Genomic DNA, 14,198 nt, shown 5'->3' with positions numbered 1-14,198 from the left:
GAATACTGGAGTGGGTTGCCATTTCCTTCTCCTAAGTTCACTGAATTTCCTTTCTGAGTGTTCTTATAGCTTGTTGAATTTCTTCATAATAGCTATTTTGCTTTTTTAAAAAATCAGATCACAATATTCCATGCCTTTGAGTTCAGTTACTGGAGAACTGACATTCTTTTTGTGGTACCATATTTCCTTGATTTTTCATAGTGTTTGAGGTTATGCACCTCTGCTTTTGCTTTTGAAATAGCAGACACTTTTCTTAGTGAAGGATTTGTTTTCTTTGGCTGTTGCACATCAACAGGCTGGCATCTAAAAACCTTTTGTGTTCCAGAAGATGACACTGTAGCTCACGTTTCTGGTTTTTCCTTGCCAGGGTTAGTTTTCAAGGCTGCATTCAGGAGCACAGAAAGAGCCAGGAGCTGTGGGCTTAGCTGCCTGGGGCTTTGGGGATGCCCATGACCTGACAGGGAGATCCATGAGTGGAATACTCCCAGAGATCTGTGAGTGGACTGCTAGCTGAAAGCCCAAAGCAGATGGCAGGAAACACATTATTTTGGTGTTCTTTGGCATTCTTGTTTGCTTCCTTCCATCTCCTCTCCTTCCTCCCAGTCACAGAAATCCCCCCTCAGAAATCTACGAGCTGCTGGAGACAAATAAGTGTCTCTAGCAGCCAGGCAGTCTGTCACTCGCATTTGGGCTTTCCACCTCTACTGGCAAAGAGGTAGCCACCAAAGCTGACCCAAGTGTAGAGGACTGCAGTGTCATCCTGGGCAAATCAGGTGCCTCAGTGGAGTCCCCTCTCTCCTCTGCCTTTAAACTCACCTCTGTCCAGCTCTAACAGTGTCCTGGAACCTCCCATCAGGTTGGCTGAACCTCTACAAATTCTCTCCCATGAGTGTCCGACACTCATTTCTATACTCTTCAAGTTTTCCTTTTCCTGATCACAGCAAGTAGAAGTGAGGCAGGCTTACTGTCTCCCTGGGACCCACAGCCCTTCTTAAGTTCTATTTTGAGGTGCAGAGATACGCAGTAATCCCTGCTGTCCTGGTATATAATGTGCAGAGGCACTTTTGTTCAGTTATGGATGTGACACCAGAGAGAAAAGAACTCATGCTGCCATGATCCTGACATTCCTCTAGAAGCTGGTGTTCTACTTCTTGATCTAGGTGCTGTTTCCATGGGTGCAATCAGTGTATAAATTTATAAAAATGCATCAAGCTGTACAATTTTATATATGTATATAATACTTCAAATGTTAAATACAATTCCACTCCACTTTTGGTGAATATACAGCCAAAATAATTGAAAGGGGGAGGACTCAAAGAGATATTTATACACCCAAGTTCATGGCAGTATTACTCACAATAGACAAAAGGAGGAGGCAACTGAAGTGTCAGAGAAGGCAATGGCCACCCACTCTAGTACTCTTGCCTGGAAAATCCCATGGATGGAGGAGCCTCGTAGGCTGCAGTCTATGGGGTCGCAAAGAGTTGAACACGACTGAGCGACTTCACTTTCACTTTTCCCTTTTATGCACTGGAGAAGGAAATGGCAACCCATTCCAGTGTTCTTGCCTGGAGAATCCCAGGGACAGAGGAGCCTAGTGGGCTGCTGTCTATGGGTCGCACAGAGTCAGACACGACTGAAGTGACTTAGCAGCAGCAGTAGCAGCAACTGAAATGTCCCTCAAAAGATAAATGGATAAACATTGTATATATATACAGTGGGACATTATCAACTATAAAACAGAAGGAAATTCTAATGTATGCTGTAACAAAGATGAACCTTGACATTATGCTAAATAAGCCAGTCTCACAAAAGGACAAATACTGTGTGATTCCATTCCTATGAGGTACTTAGAGTAGCCAAACTAAAGAAAATAGAATGATGGGTGCCAAGGATTGAAAAGAGTGAGAAATGGAGAGCTATCATTTAACAGTTTCAGTTCTGCAGGATGGAGAGGGTTCTGTGGCTGGATGGTGGCAGTAGCAGCATAACAATGTAAATAGACTTAATACCACTGAACTGTATACATAAAAATGGTTATGATGGTAAAATCGGTTATATGTTTTACCACAATTTTTTAAGTTAAATGTGACCTTAATATATGCTCTCCACATAAATGCTTACTAATGAAGTTATTAACTTACCTCTGGTGAACATTCCAGAATTTTAACAACTCTACTCTTGAGTTACTGTAAATCCTACATTTTAAACCCCATTGAACACAAGTTTAATAAGCCAACAATCAACTCTCCCCAAGCAGCAAAGGCAGGTTAAGATGCCAAAGACTGCTTTCCCTCACACAGGATCTTTACACTAAACAAAATGCTTTGACCTTCTTTCCACTTACATTCACAAGTCTCTTTCTAAGGAGGCAGGTCAGACAGTTTCCCCAGCTTTGTAGTGGGGGTAACAAACCTAAGAAAAAAATAAAATTGCAGCCCCTCCACCCCACCAAGTTTAAATTTTCTGGTACCAAATTTAAGATGGAGGGCATCCTCCTTAGAACCTTAAAGTTAGTTAATAGACTTTAAATGCAAATTTGACTTACAAATTAGTTTTGTGCTTCTGTTTCCATAAGAAAATGCCTTATAATATGTAGATCTTTTTTTATGTTGAACAAAATTCACTTTGACTTGAAAACATTTTATTTAATTTATACAAATAACTACTAAATACAAAAAGTAGATTAAAACAAAATAGTTATTTTTTTCTGGCAGAGTTTAAATGCACATAATGGATAATTCCGAAGAAAATGCATTTTCCCCACAGCGTTCAGGACTAAAATTCTACTGAAATCTTTGCTTCTAAATCAGTAATATATTCGGTGGTGTCACGTGGGTAATGGCTAAATACGTTCTGCATATGAACTGAAAAAAAGTTACAGTCTACACACATATAAATGTGAAGCACTTAAAATGTGAATTTAACAGATAATTAAAGAAAATGTCCATTTCAGAGTATAGTGTTAAAAACATTTTGGTAATAAAATCATAAGACCACATAAAAATAAGCTTTAACATATGCATGCAGCAGTTTTGTAAAAACTGCTACCTGCACAAGTAATAAATAATTTGCAAAGTTGTGTATAAACAATTCCTAATGTTCAGCGTCATTGTAAACATCAGCACATGTGTAAAATGCAGCAAAGTCTGACATTACATTTTGTTTTGCCAAATTGAATTCCTATTATCCAAAGACAGACCAGTGGAGTACACAGCCAACATTTTGGCAAGTTGGGTCTTTAAAATTAAGAGTAACAGTGCAAGTAAGGAATGCAAAGAATTCCTAGTGCAATAAAGAAGAGAAGCACAGGCAATATTGCTGATTAAAAATTCACCACCTCCTTGAGTTTCCCGTGGGGAGTGTCTAGGAGACCTGTGAAGATATGCAAAGCCACTGTCTTAATGCCCAGATCTCTTTTAGGATTTCTCTGTGTTCCTCCAGTTCCCTACCTTTGCAACATTGTCTGTCCAACGTTAAGTCTCTGCAGTGTGAACAGTTTGTGAAATGCCCAGGTCACAGTCATTGAGCGAGGTTAGGGTGGTTTTGGTGTCTTCCCCAGCACACAGCCGGGTAAGATGTCTGCCTTGTCACAGCAGCCATTTGGGGAGGGAGACAGATGGATTCTGTTCTGATAACCAGTCAGGCCAGCAATAGGTCCCAGCTGGACAACAACAATAATGTCAGATCTTCCTTCTTGACACCATGAAAATGTCAACAGTCAGTTTTCAATTTGTCTAGGGAATTATCAATTTTGGTCAAAGTCTTTTTGATACGCAGGGCTGTGAGTCTGGCAGATGGATTTTGATACCAGCATTCTTTCATCAGCTTGGCCAGGGAGGTTAATGTCTGAGGAGAGAAAGAACCAACACCACAGTGAATAAGTAGCTGGGCAGATGTTATTTCAACCATTTTGCAGGGCTCTGCAGGTCTTGTGATGTTATTACCATCCTCCTTACACAATCATCAAAGCCTTGGCCACTGGTAAAGAAGCCACTCTTGAGTGTCTTAATGCTACCATCTGACTTTATCAAGTCAATTACATATGCCAGTCTGGACCCCTTGATGGTTTTATGGGTATTAAAAGCCATAGTACTAACTCAGAGCTAAAACTGAAATATGCGAATAGGGTCATTTCTCAATGTCTTAAGATTTGCTACTTACTACTTAACAGCAATTAAAGATTGTCAGCATTAAACAGCCTATGTTTGGAATTTCAGATATGCAGAGACAGAAAAGAATTTAAAAGCATTAATTCAAGTCTCTTGGTTTACAGGTGAAACTGCAGCCCTAGGGCTAGTGGCATAGTAATGACTCTCCCAATTCCTGGAGCTGGTCAAGGGCAAAAAATCTTGTGAATGTTGTCATTTGTTATCAAGATTTATACATGTGGCTCTTTCAAGAATGAGACCACTTTGTGAACCTGTTCAACTAGGTCTAAAGCCCTTTTACATAAAATAGGAAGAGAAAGCAACAGACCATATCACTCTACCAGCTGAAACTCTGGTGTGTATAGAGTTGTATACAAATGTATAGACAGTATAGCTCTGAAATGAAGCAAGCATAGTACTCTTACCGGGTCTGAGAACCATCTGTTGGGTATGTTAGGCCTCTGTTGATCCACACAGACTACCTTCCTCATATCTTCAAAACTTGGGTCATTGGGAACCACATCATAGAATGGTGGCTTGTAATCCTCCACAATACCTTCATACATGGACAAGAATTGTGTTGGTTAGCAAAAGAATAGAGGTTTCCAGGGTGTTATTGATGGGCATCACAGGATACAATGCAGAAAAAAAAGAAAAAAGTACTGATCACCTTCCTCAAACTTCAAGATGATCCTAAAAGCTACAGATAGGTCTTGAAAAAATACGCAGAAAACAAAGCAAAGGAAGGAAGCCCTGCAGAGAACTTAGGGGCAAAAACTGTTTAGAAGAAAATATGACCACTACTTAAAGAGAAACTCTTTGATTAAATAAGGTCAAGATACCTAAAGAAGGTACATGAATCTAGTAACTTCAAACCATAAACTGAAATGAAATGCAGTCCATGAACTAAAGCTAGAGGCAAATAATCCAAAACCATCAGCAAAACACCCCTTTCTGTTATTAGGGAAAAAGTCACTGCTGTGAAATAAGCCATCCCCTTTGGAGGATGCAAATAATGTAGTATGAAATGCAGTTTCCTCCTTCATCCAGTATGTTCTAAGTGGCCTCTGTCACTCACAGCTGTCTGTTTGATGGCTCTATCATTTCCTCTTCGATCAAAGACACAGAACAAAATGTGGAGGACAGTCATCGGAAAGGAGAAGAATGACAAAAAGAACGAACTCTTCCTCACTCCCAGGCAATTACGAAAGTAGCTAATTCCTGCTCTGGCATGGTTTTCAATGCCTTGGAAATCTTTTTCCCCAGCAAAATTACATCAGTTCCTTACTCTTTGCAAAGAAAAGTAGTTCCACAAACAGAAAAATTTAAATAATTTGGAATGAGAAAATGGATTCTTTTCTTTATAGAAATAAAACCCAGGAAATCTATTACTTCTCTTCCATCATCAAAGGCCTCAACAATGCGGCTAGTGGATTCCCTGGTTTACTGCCTCTTCCTCCTGACTTCTCTTCCTAAATACCTACCAGACCGATTATTGGCACAGACGGGAAGATAACTGTTTTGCAATCTCCTTTTCATTTGTCAAAGAAATTAACAGTAAGAAGCTGTTCTAACAGATCCCATATAAATAAAAACCGTTTATGGAAAAGATTAGTCATGATAAGGAACATCTGTTAAATACTATAGTTATGTTAAACTTAATAGATTTATTTTTAAAATGGAATGTAGTCTAAATTACATTTTAAAATAATTGATATTTTAAAATCCAACTTACATTGCTTGACTGTGTTTGTAACGTGTACTAGTCAGTGGATTAACACCATTCCTGGCAAACATAAACAGTTCAGACTGGGCATAAATCACTGCTTTCAAAAGACGACTTAAGATACTTCATCTCAGAGGCCCTACCTACTACTACTCTTGTCAAGCCCCTAGGAAGCATTCAAACAATATTTTAATTATTTTCAATACACGTATTACTAGGAGACATCACAGAAAATAGAGCTGAACACAGACCTGCAAGATAATTTATACCTTTATAAGGGCCACATGAATTTGTAAGAAACAGTAGGATTGTGCCTGCTTTATCGTTCTTTAAAAATCTAGCGTGATAGCCATTTGGGAGTAATTTGCCTAGCCAGCTTGGGAAGGGTTATGCAACTATGAAGTTGAATTTTTATGTAGATACAAAAGTACAGTTAGATTTTTTAAACAGAATTTGGGAATACTCAACAGTAAATTTCACTATACAAAGATGAAGTTTTCTTTTGGGTTTATAGTTAATTTTAACTGCCATTTTTAATAAAAGGAATCAAGTTTAAAGAGATCATTTAATTCATTATGTCTGGGACTTAGTCACACCTCTTGTCAACCATTGGACAAATGGTTGACTCTCTCCATCTAATGTTGATCATGCTTCCCCAGAATAAAATAAGTCTGGAATTAAACTCCACCATCATCTGGAACTCCCTCTGGTCAAGGAAAGCAATTATTTCAAAGTATATTACATACCAACCATGTTTGGCACATCATACTAAACACTGAGGATGATAAAAGTATAAGACATGCTCTCAGTTTCCAAGGAACTCAAGTGGAAGATGAGGACAAGCCCCTCTCTTTTTTTGCTTAGATAATGGAAATCTTGTTAAAAATAATTGTATTTTACCCCTTCATATATCTTGAAAGGCAAGAATAGATGTTCTAAGTTTTACTTGCTAGTTTCCAAATTGGCTCAAAAACCACTTTAATCCCTTAAACTGTGTGATCCAGAGGCTGTCCTTTGCACTTCAGTTCAGTTCAGTTGCTCAGTCATGTCCGACGCTTTGCGACCCCATGAATCCCAGCACGCCAGGCCTCCCTGTCCATCACCAACTCCCAGAGTTCACTCAGATTCACGTCCATTGAGTCAGTGATGTCATCCAGCCATCTCATCCTCTGTCGTCCCCTTCTCCTCCTGCCCCCAACCCCTCCCAGCATCACAGTCTTTTCCAATGAGTCCACTCTTCGCATGAGGTGGCCAAAGTACTGGAGTTTCAGCTTTAGCATCATTCCTTCCAAAGAAATCCCAGGACTGATCTCTTTTAGGATGGACTGGTTGGACTGTCTAAGGATATACAAATAAAGCTGAGATGTTGGTGATGAAAATAATGGGAAAAGAAAATATGAAAAAAATACAAACTAGGAGTAGGGAGAAGAGGTGGGGGACACGCTGCTCGGGGCGTTTTAGAGAATTAAACCACACCACTTGTGTGGTGTAAGTACGAGACATAAACCTGGTGCCATGGAAACATAAACTTTCTGGGAGCCAGGACTTGAGGGAACCGAGAGATGAGCTGTCGAGAAAGACTATGGGACAAGAACACACCAAGGAGGGGGGGCACTCCAGGCCGGCGGAGCACAGGAGGGGATATGGAACAAAGACGAGGGGTTTCCAATGATCCTTCCATGTTGGAGAGGGGCAGGGACGTTCCCTTGGCTGATATGGATACACATGTGGTGGGGAGGGTGAGAGGTCAAGGTTAGGCTGTGAAGTGACTCATGTCGAGGCAGAAAGTACTTACAACTATTCCTCTTCTGCCAGAAAACAAGTGGACTTCCAGTCCTTTTACAGTAGCACCCAATAAGCAACTGCCAAATCGTGAGCCAGCGAAGAGAACAGCGTGCACTCAGCAAAAGGGACTAAAAATACAAAGTACTTCAAGTGCCAAAGGAGTGGTACAGCAACAAAGGATCCAGGAGCACAGCCTGAGAGGAGCTCCTCAAGGTGGTCAAGGAGGGACAAAGCCTGCCAGGCCTTGCTTTTTCACCCTGGGGCGGGGGGAAACTTCAAGAGCCATGGAAAGAATCAGAGAAATTATCCATAACCTCTTCCCCCACAACTTTGGACATGTGTATCTGATTTATGCAATTAGTTTTATTCCTGGACATATGTCTAAGTGATATTTTTTTCTGGGGCAAATATACCAACAATATCCCTGGCATTAATTCACTGCATGGTTCTAAGTAGAAGCCTTTATTGCCAGGCCTTAGTTCTAACACCTGTAAAGGACACGTCACAATCTCAAGAATGCCCTGGACAGGGCTTCAAACCACATCAAACACCAGAGAGGTCTTTCTGAAAATGCAAGTATCCAGAAACAGGGCCTTCCTTGTGATCCTCCATACTCAAACCATTTGGCTTTCGAAGTTTGGGGGATTTTTTTCAATTGCAGAAAAGGGTTTGTAGATTTAGCTATAATCTGAACAATATGAAGGTGAGGCAAAGATGCGTGCATGGAGCTGCTGGGTGGCACAGGGAGCTGAGGGCAGTGTTCTGTGGTGTCCTAGAGAGGTGGGATGGGGAGTGGGAGAGGGGCAGAGGGGATATATGTATGCATATGGCTGGCTCACTTCACGGTATAGCAGCAGCTAACACAGTGCTGTACAGCAATTATACTCCAATATCCAATAATTAAAAGAAAAAAATAACACATCCATGCAATGTTATAGTCAGGTAGATCACAGCCTTCTTTTCCTTCAGAAGAAACTGAGGACCACTCAGGGAAAATGTACTTGTCTAAGCACACTGCTAATTAATGACAAACCAGAATCCATTTCACTGTTTCTATTCTATATCTCTTCCCAACAAGCCCCAAATGGGACAGTGCGTACATCTCATCACAACAATGGGCTCACTCTCCCCACTGCCTCACAACTTGGGTGGACACATCCGAGTGACAGGTGAGGGAAGCAGAATCCCCAGCACCTACATACATACAGAGTGCTACCATTAACAGTTAATGCCTACAGGAATTATAAAACCCTTCAGAAATCAGAACATTACAACTAAAGCCATTTTACATTGAATCAGAATGCTTTATGGTTGGCTGCTGAGAAATCTCTACGTTAATACAGTGTTTCCTTCAGGGATGACCTGTAAGAAAACAGTTCACAGACAAAATGTTTTTTCATCTTAATTAAATAACTGTATATGCATTTTTAACATTATCTTCCATTTAATGCCATGGGATACTGGCTTTCCCACTTCTGGCAGTAACACTCATTTCCTTTTAAAAAGAAATGTTTGAAAAATTTCAAAACAATTAAGAAAATAATGGTCCAAGTGGCACTTGGATAGGAAAAAGATCATAAAGGTGGTACATGGATGAAAGAATCTTGGGAAGCACTGTTTGCAGAGATGCATTTTTTCATGGTAGGAACAAGATTCAAAACATGTATCTATTTTGCCTGGTGGTCCAGTGGCCAAGACTCTGTGCTCCCAATGCAAGGGGCCAGGGTTCAATCCCTGGTCAGAAACTAGATCTCACATGCCACAGCTAAGAGGCAGCTCAGCCAAACAAATATGTTTTAAAAAATAAATGAAAAATGTTACTTGTCTTAAAAAAAAATCTACTTGTGTTACTTTGCTTAACACGCCTCACAGGAGGGATTCAAACAGTTTTCACGCCATGGCCCACATAAAACACGAGGGACAGGCAAATGGATGGCACTCTCACAGCCAAGGCGGTGACAGCCGAGGGGCTCCAGTCCCAGTCCCCCTTGACCCTGCCTCACTGCCAGAGATTTCAGAGTCACACCTGTAAGCCAACAGGGCGCACCTGCTGGGAAGCCGTCTTTCTCCCCAAGGGAGGTGCCCTTCCTGAAACAGGAGCACAATTGGAAGGACAGCTCTGTTCTCTGCTAAGTAAAGTACATGTCTGGCAGCGATGACCTCACCCCACCACCCCAACTCCAGTTCATGGGCCTGCGGAACCATGTACATCAAAGTCAAGACTAAGTGCATCATCTGAAATCTGTAAAAAAGTCATTTCCGCTACTGGGATTCCCAGCAAAGAAATAGCGCCACAGCAAATGGTTCAGAGAAGGCTGCCCCGTCGAGCCATACTAAAAATACTGATTAACGTTACAGCTGTCAGAGGAGATGTCAAAGGGCCTAAGAGAGATGCGCAGCTATGTTCTGAGTTAAGCTATGACCAGACACCTTACATCTCACATACCTCAACCTAGAGGGAGATGCTCCTCTAGAGATCCAAGCATTTGCTGGCTGTGGAGGCCTTACAAGAGGAATGCATCATTCACTTGATGCCAGGGCTGTTAGAAGGTTGGCATCACAGAGGTGTGCCTTGGTGGAGGGCTGCTCTGAAAGGTGTGTCGAGGAAGAGAGACTGGTAAGCAGCAAATTTCACCCAGTAAAGTTCTGCTCGCCTCTCGTTATTCTGTCGTGAGGTCAACTGACTGCCCTCCTCTGGTCTAGACCTTTAACTCAAGGCCATAAAATTCCAGGAATCAAGGAAAAAAATCCTTCCTTCCTACTCCACCTCCATATTCCTGCTCCAAACCCACACTTAAAGCCTCAGACAAACCTGAAAGAAATCACTTGAATACTTAAAAAGTTCTCTGTTTCTCCCCTTTGTTCAAGCCTTAATAGACACTGAAGTAGTGAAATAAAATCATGAAACACGCTGGATGTTAAGTTGCTGACGAAAATCGAGTCATGGTTTCTGTACACAAGCCCATTGTGCTTAGGAACTGGATGCACACATGGCTCCTTGGCAAGCCCAAGGGCTCACAGAAGTGGTTTTCCAAAGTATGTGTGCCAAACACAAGCTTATTCTAACAAGTATTTCCTAGTCCACACCCCATTAAGAGATGTAGCTTGGCCAGCAGGGTATTTTCAAGAAGATACAAATGCTTTTTGACACACTGGATTCCATCACAAAGTAAAGCCAGTCACAGGGCAACAAAAGCGTGTCTGCAGAACCCTCCTGTGGGCAGGGAAGAGGAGACACGCGAGGGGTATAACAGAGGCTCATGCTGCTGGGATAGAGGCTACAGTCAAAGGTGTGCCGAAGGAGGGACAATGAAGATCGTTTCAGTTTTTAAAGCCAAAAGCAGAAGATGACCACAGTATTAGAGCAACACAGCTCTGTTGTTTCTACATACAGGGTTCTAAACACTGAAAGCTGAGGCTTCAGAGAAAGGACTGCTGATCCCAAGAAGGAACGGCTGCAGGATGCCTGGCTGGGGCTACTAGAGGTATTTTGATCCCCATTTTAGCCCCAAAGCTAAATGGCACAAGTGAAGAGCTGTGATGCACCCACTTACCTATGGTGTCCACATGTCACGTTCTGTCTCCATGTCACACTGAATCCAGGTAACGAGAAAGTAGTGTGTCGGCATAACTGTATATTAAAGGAAGAAAGGAAGAGTACTGCCCGAGAAGTAGCAAAACTCCAGAAAGAAAGGCCACGCCCTAGCTACAAGACTGAAAGGAGAAAGGGACCCTTCTTCAGCTTGGAAAAGAGAGCAAGTTTCACTTATCAGAACACAAACCAAGAAATCCTGCTTACACAGGCTCTATCAGCATCCTAGGGACAGTCTTTATTTCCTGGCCTGATTAAGACTGATAGAATATGTTCCAGTTTTACCTGGGATCTCAAGAGTACAGTCGCTGACTACAGCACAGCATCACCTGGGGCCCTGTTAGAAAACAAAATCCTGGGTCCAGCCCCAGACCTATTAATCAGAGACTCGGCTGGGTGGGCGGGGGAAGGGCGTTCAGTAGTCTGTGTTTCTAGGTGATCCTACTGCACACTTTGCAGGTTAAGCACTAGTGTTCCAAGCAAAACCCTGCCTTAGATCCACATAGAAAGTTCACCCAGAAATGGTGAGAAAATGGTTTTCCTTCTGACCAATTCCAAATTCAGTATCAAACTAAACACAAACAGTAAATTCCAAAAGATACTACTGAGATAATTTCAGATGCGAAAATGGACTGAACTCTCATTTCCTGTACAGACACAGCATGAAGTTTATTATTAGTAGCAAAGAAATGTAAAGTTCCCATGAAAATATAAAATGCAACATATTTTTATACTCATGGTTCACTTGAGGATCGTATTGCTCCAAGAGAACTATCTGGTCATCAATTTTTACAATAGACTCAGGAACTCAAAGGACACATAATGATAATGACCTTCCTACGATAAGATATTCATATATTTAAACGAGGTACATTTAATATGCAATAATTTCAAAAATATATATCCTTTTAATGTCAGTTCTTAAAGCTAGTAAGAAAGTGAAATAGGTACATCACACCCTGGGGTGAGCGGGATATTGTAAATTAGAACAACTCTTATGGAAAGCAATTTGGCAATATGTGTCAAGCCATAAAAACATCCATATTCTTTGACCTAATAGGTCTACTTTGTTTCAAATTAAGAATAATTCCCTAAATGAAAAAGTTATATGAACAAAGACATCTACTATTGGCCCACATGGAGGAGACAGGATATCTAACAATATGGAAACAGTTAAATTCATGAACTGACCATTAATATGACCAAAAATGAAAACAGATTAACACTAAAAAACCACAAATGAAGAAGATACAAATTATATCTAAGAATTATAGAATTACAACTAAGTAAAATATATAATATATACATGCTTGCACAAAGAAGGCGGCGAAAGAAACACGAACGTTGGAAGGCAAAGGCAAATCCTACTCATTTTTCTGTTTGGGGATAATGCTACTACTCAATATGAATAGATTATCTGCAAGCAGCCTTGAACACTCGCAAGTTTGAGTTTGGATAAACTAATTTCTGTCTTTGTGCATGTACATATTCATGGGAGAAGGAAAACTCGAGAAAAGAGGAAAATACCAAATTAGTCATTGTCAAGGGACAGTGGCTGATTTAAAATGAGACTTACCGCCCCCTAAAAATCAAACCACAGAACAGGAGCTCAACCCACAAAATTTTAGGAAACAGAGAACAATCTAAACCATGATGTAAGTAGGAGATCAGTAAATCAGAAAACATCCAAAATAGTCTCTCTCCCTTTACCCTTCACGATTTTCAGAAATAATGTTAGAAGATAGACTGAGAAAACTATTTGTTGAGCTACATTTTAAACCAATGACTCTAATTTCCAACTGACTCCTATTAATCACAGCTGATCTTCAAAAGCCATTTGGGTTTAAGCCTGTGACACAGGGAACGAATTTGCAACACGAGTTCTTACAAAGCCCAAGTCCCGAGTTTCTGCCAAGTTCGGCTTTCATCCACAGGCTGGCCTGGCACAGCTCCAGCACCCACAGCTGGATTGCTACCATCCTGGCCTTGGAACATTAACTTCCTCTTCATCTCGGGCAAGTTTCCCATCACACGGTTTATTATGACACCAATCCTTTTCTAATGTGTTTAAGATAAACTAATTATAATTTGATTTTCAGTTCTAAGCCTCTCAAGAATTATTAGGGAGGGGCATGGGAGAAATGAAGTTGCTGTGCAATTTCAGGCAAAGTTCAGACAGAACTTTATAAATCAGCAAAACACTCACTCTGTTGCAAACAATTCTCAAGGCGCTTGAATGGCACAAAACGCAAGTCAGTAGCTCCCAACAATTGAGAAACAATTACCAAGAAAATGTTCATGACTCCATCCAAAAAAAAAAAAAACTTTAAAAGAACTGTCAGGTTACAATATCTGTGTGTTTATGTTTAATGTGAAACAAGGGCTTTGATACCCTTAGAGAGTTTGTTAAACTCTGCTTGGGGGTGGGGCGGAGGAGGGAACGCTACCCCAAAGGCTTGCCAATTTAAATTATTACACACTAAAACTATGTTACCCCAATTCCACTTCTCTCACAGAACCTCCTATTCTCTGGCTGTGTTATTCTCAAAACTTGTGGTTGCCCCAAGAATTCCAATCATTGTAAGAAAGTATCAGTGGAAGGTGAGATGGAGCTTGTGTTAGCGACTCCACGCATTCTCTAACACTTTAAATCTAGGATCCTAGTGGGTCCCAGGAAGGCAGAGCATCTCCTGAAAATGAGTATCAGTTTAAACATATAGCATTTTCTTCTGCTTTCCAAGAACAATTTCCAGATGTGTCCTCTGTGAAGTAAGACTTCCATTTGTGAAGGTGTGAAGAGGTCAATTTAGTGGATTTGAGAGATTCTGCTCTGATACCACTTTGTGGGTAGATGAGACACATGTTGTACTTGACTGAGAATAGGTATTGCCTCCAGAATGCAGTAAACCTAAAGTTCAACAGTGTATTTTTGGTGTTTTTGGCT

General features: G+C 40.9%; 1 protein-coding gene across 3 annotated transcripts in view; it reads right to left on the bottom strand.

Moving 5' to 3' along the window:
* Positions 1-2,627: 2,627 nt before the first annotated feature.
* Positions 2,628-14,198, bottom strand: part of ACVR1 (activin A receptor type 1) — a 139,497-nt gene continuing 127,926 nt past the window's right edge. For all 3 annotated transcript variants that reach the window (XM_060409911.1, XM_042243831.1, XM_027964937.2), the window contains 2 exons: positions 4,577-4,707; positions 2,628-3,849 (listed from right to left, as the gene is read on the bottom strand). In XM_060409911.1, the coding sequence (XP_060265894.1) occupies positions 3,715-3,849; positions 4,577-4,707 (266 nt within the window). In that variant the 3' untranslated portion in view covers positions 2,628-3,714. The remainder of the gene's footprint in view (positions 3,850-4,576; positions 4,708-14,198) is intronic.

This window comes from Ovis aries, chromosome 2 (genome assembly GCF_016772045.2).
Source record: "Ovis aries strain OAR_USU_Benz2616 breed Rambouillet chromosome 2, ARS-UI_Ramb_v3.0, whole genome shotgun sequence".
Lineage (NCBI taxonomy): Eukaryota > Metazoa > Chordata > Mammalia > Artiodactyla > Bovidae > Ovis > Ovis aries.
The sequence above is the reverse complement of the archived record's forward strand: the minus strand, read 5'-3'. Positions and strand labels throughout refer to the sequence as shown.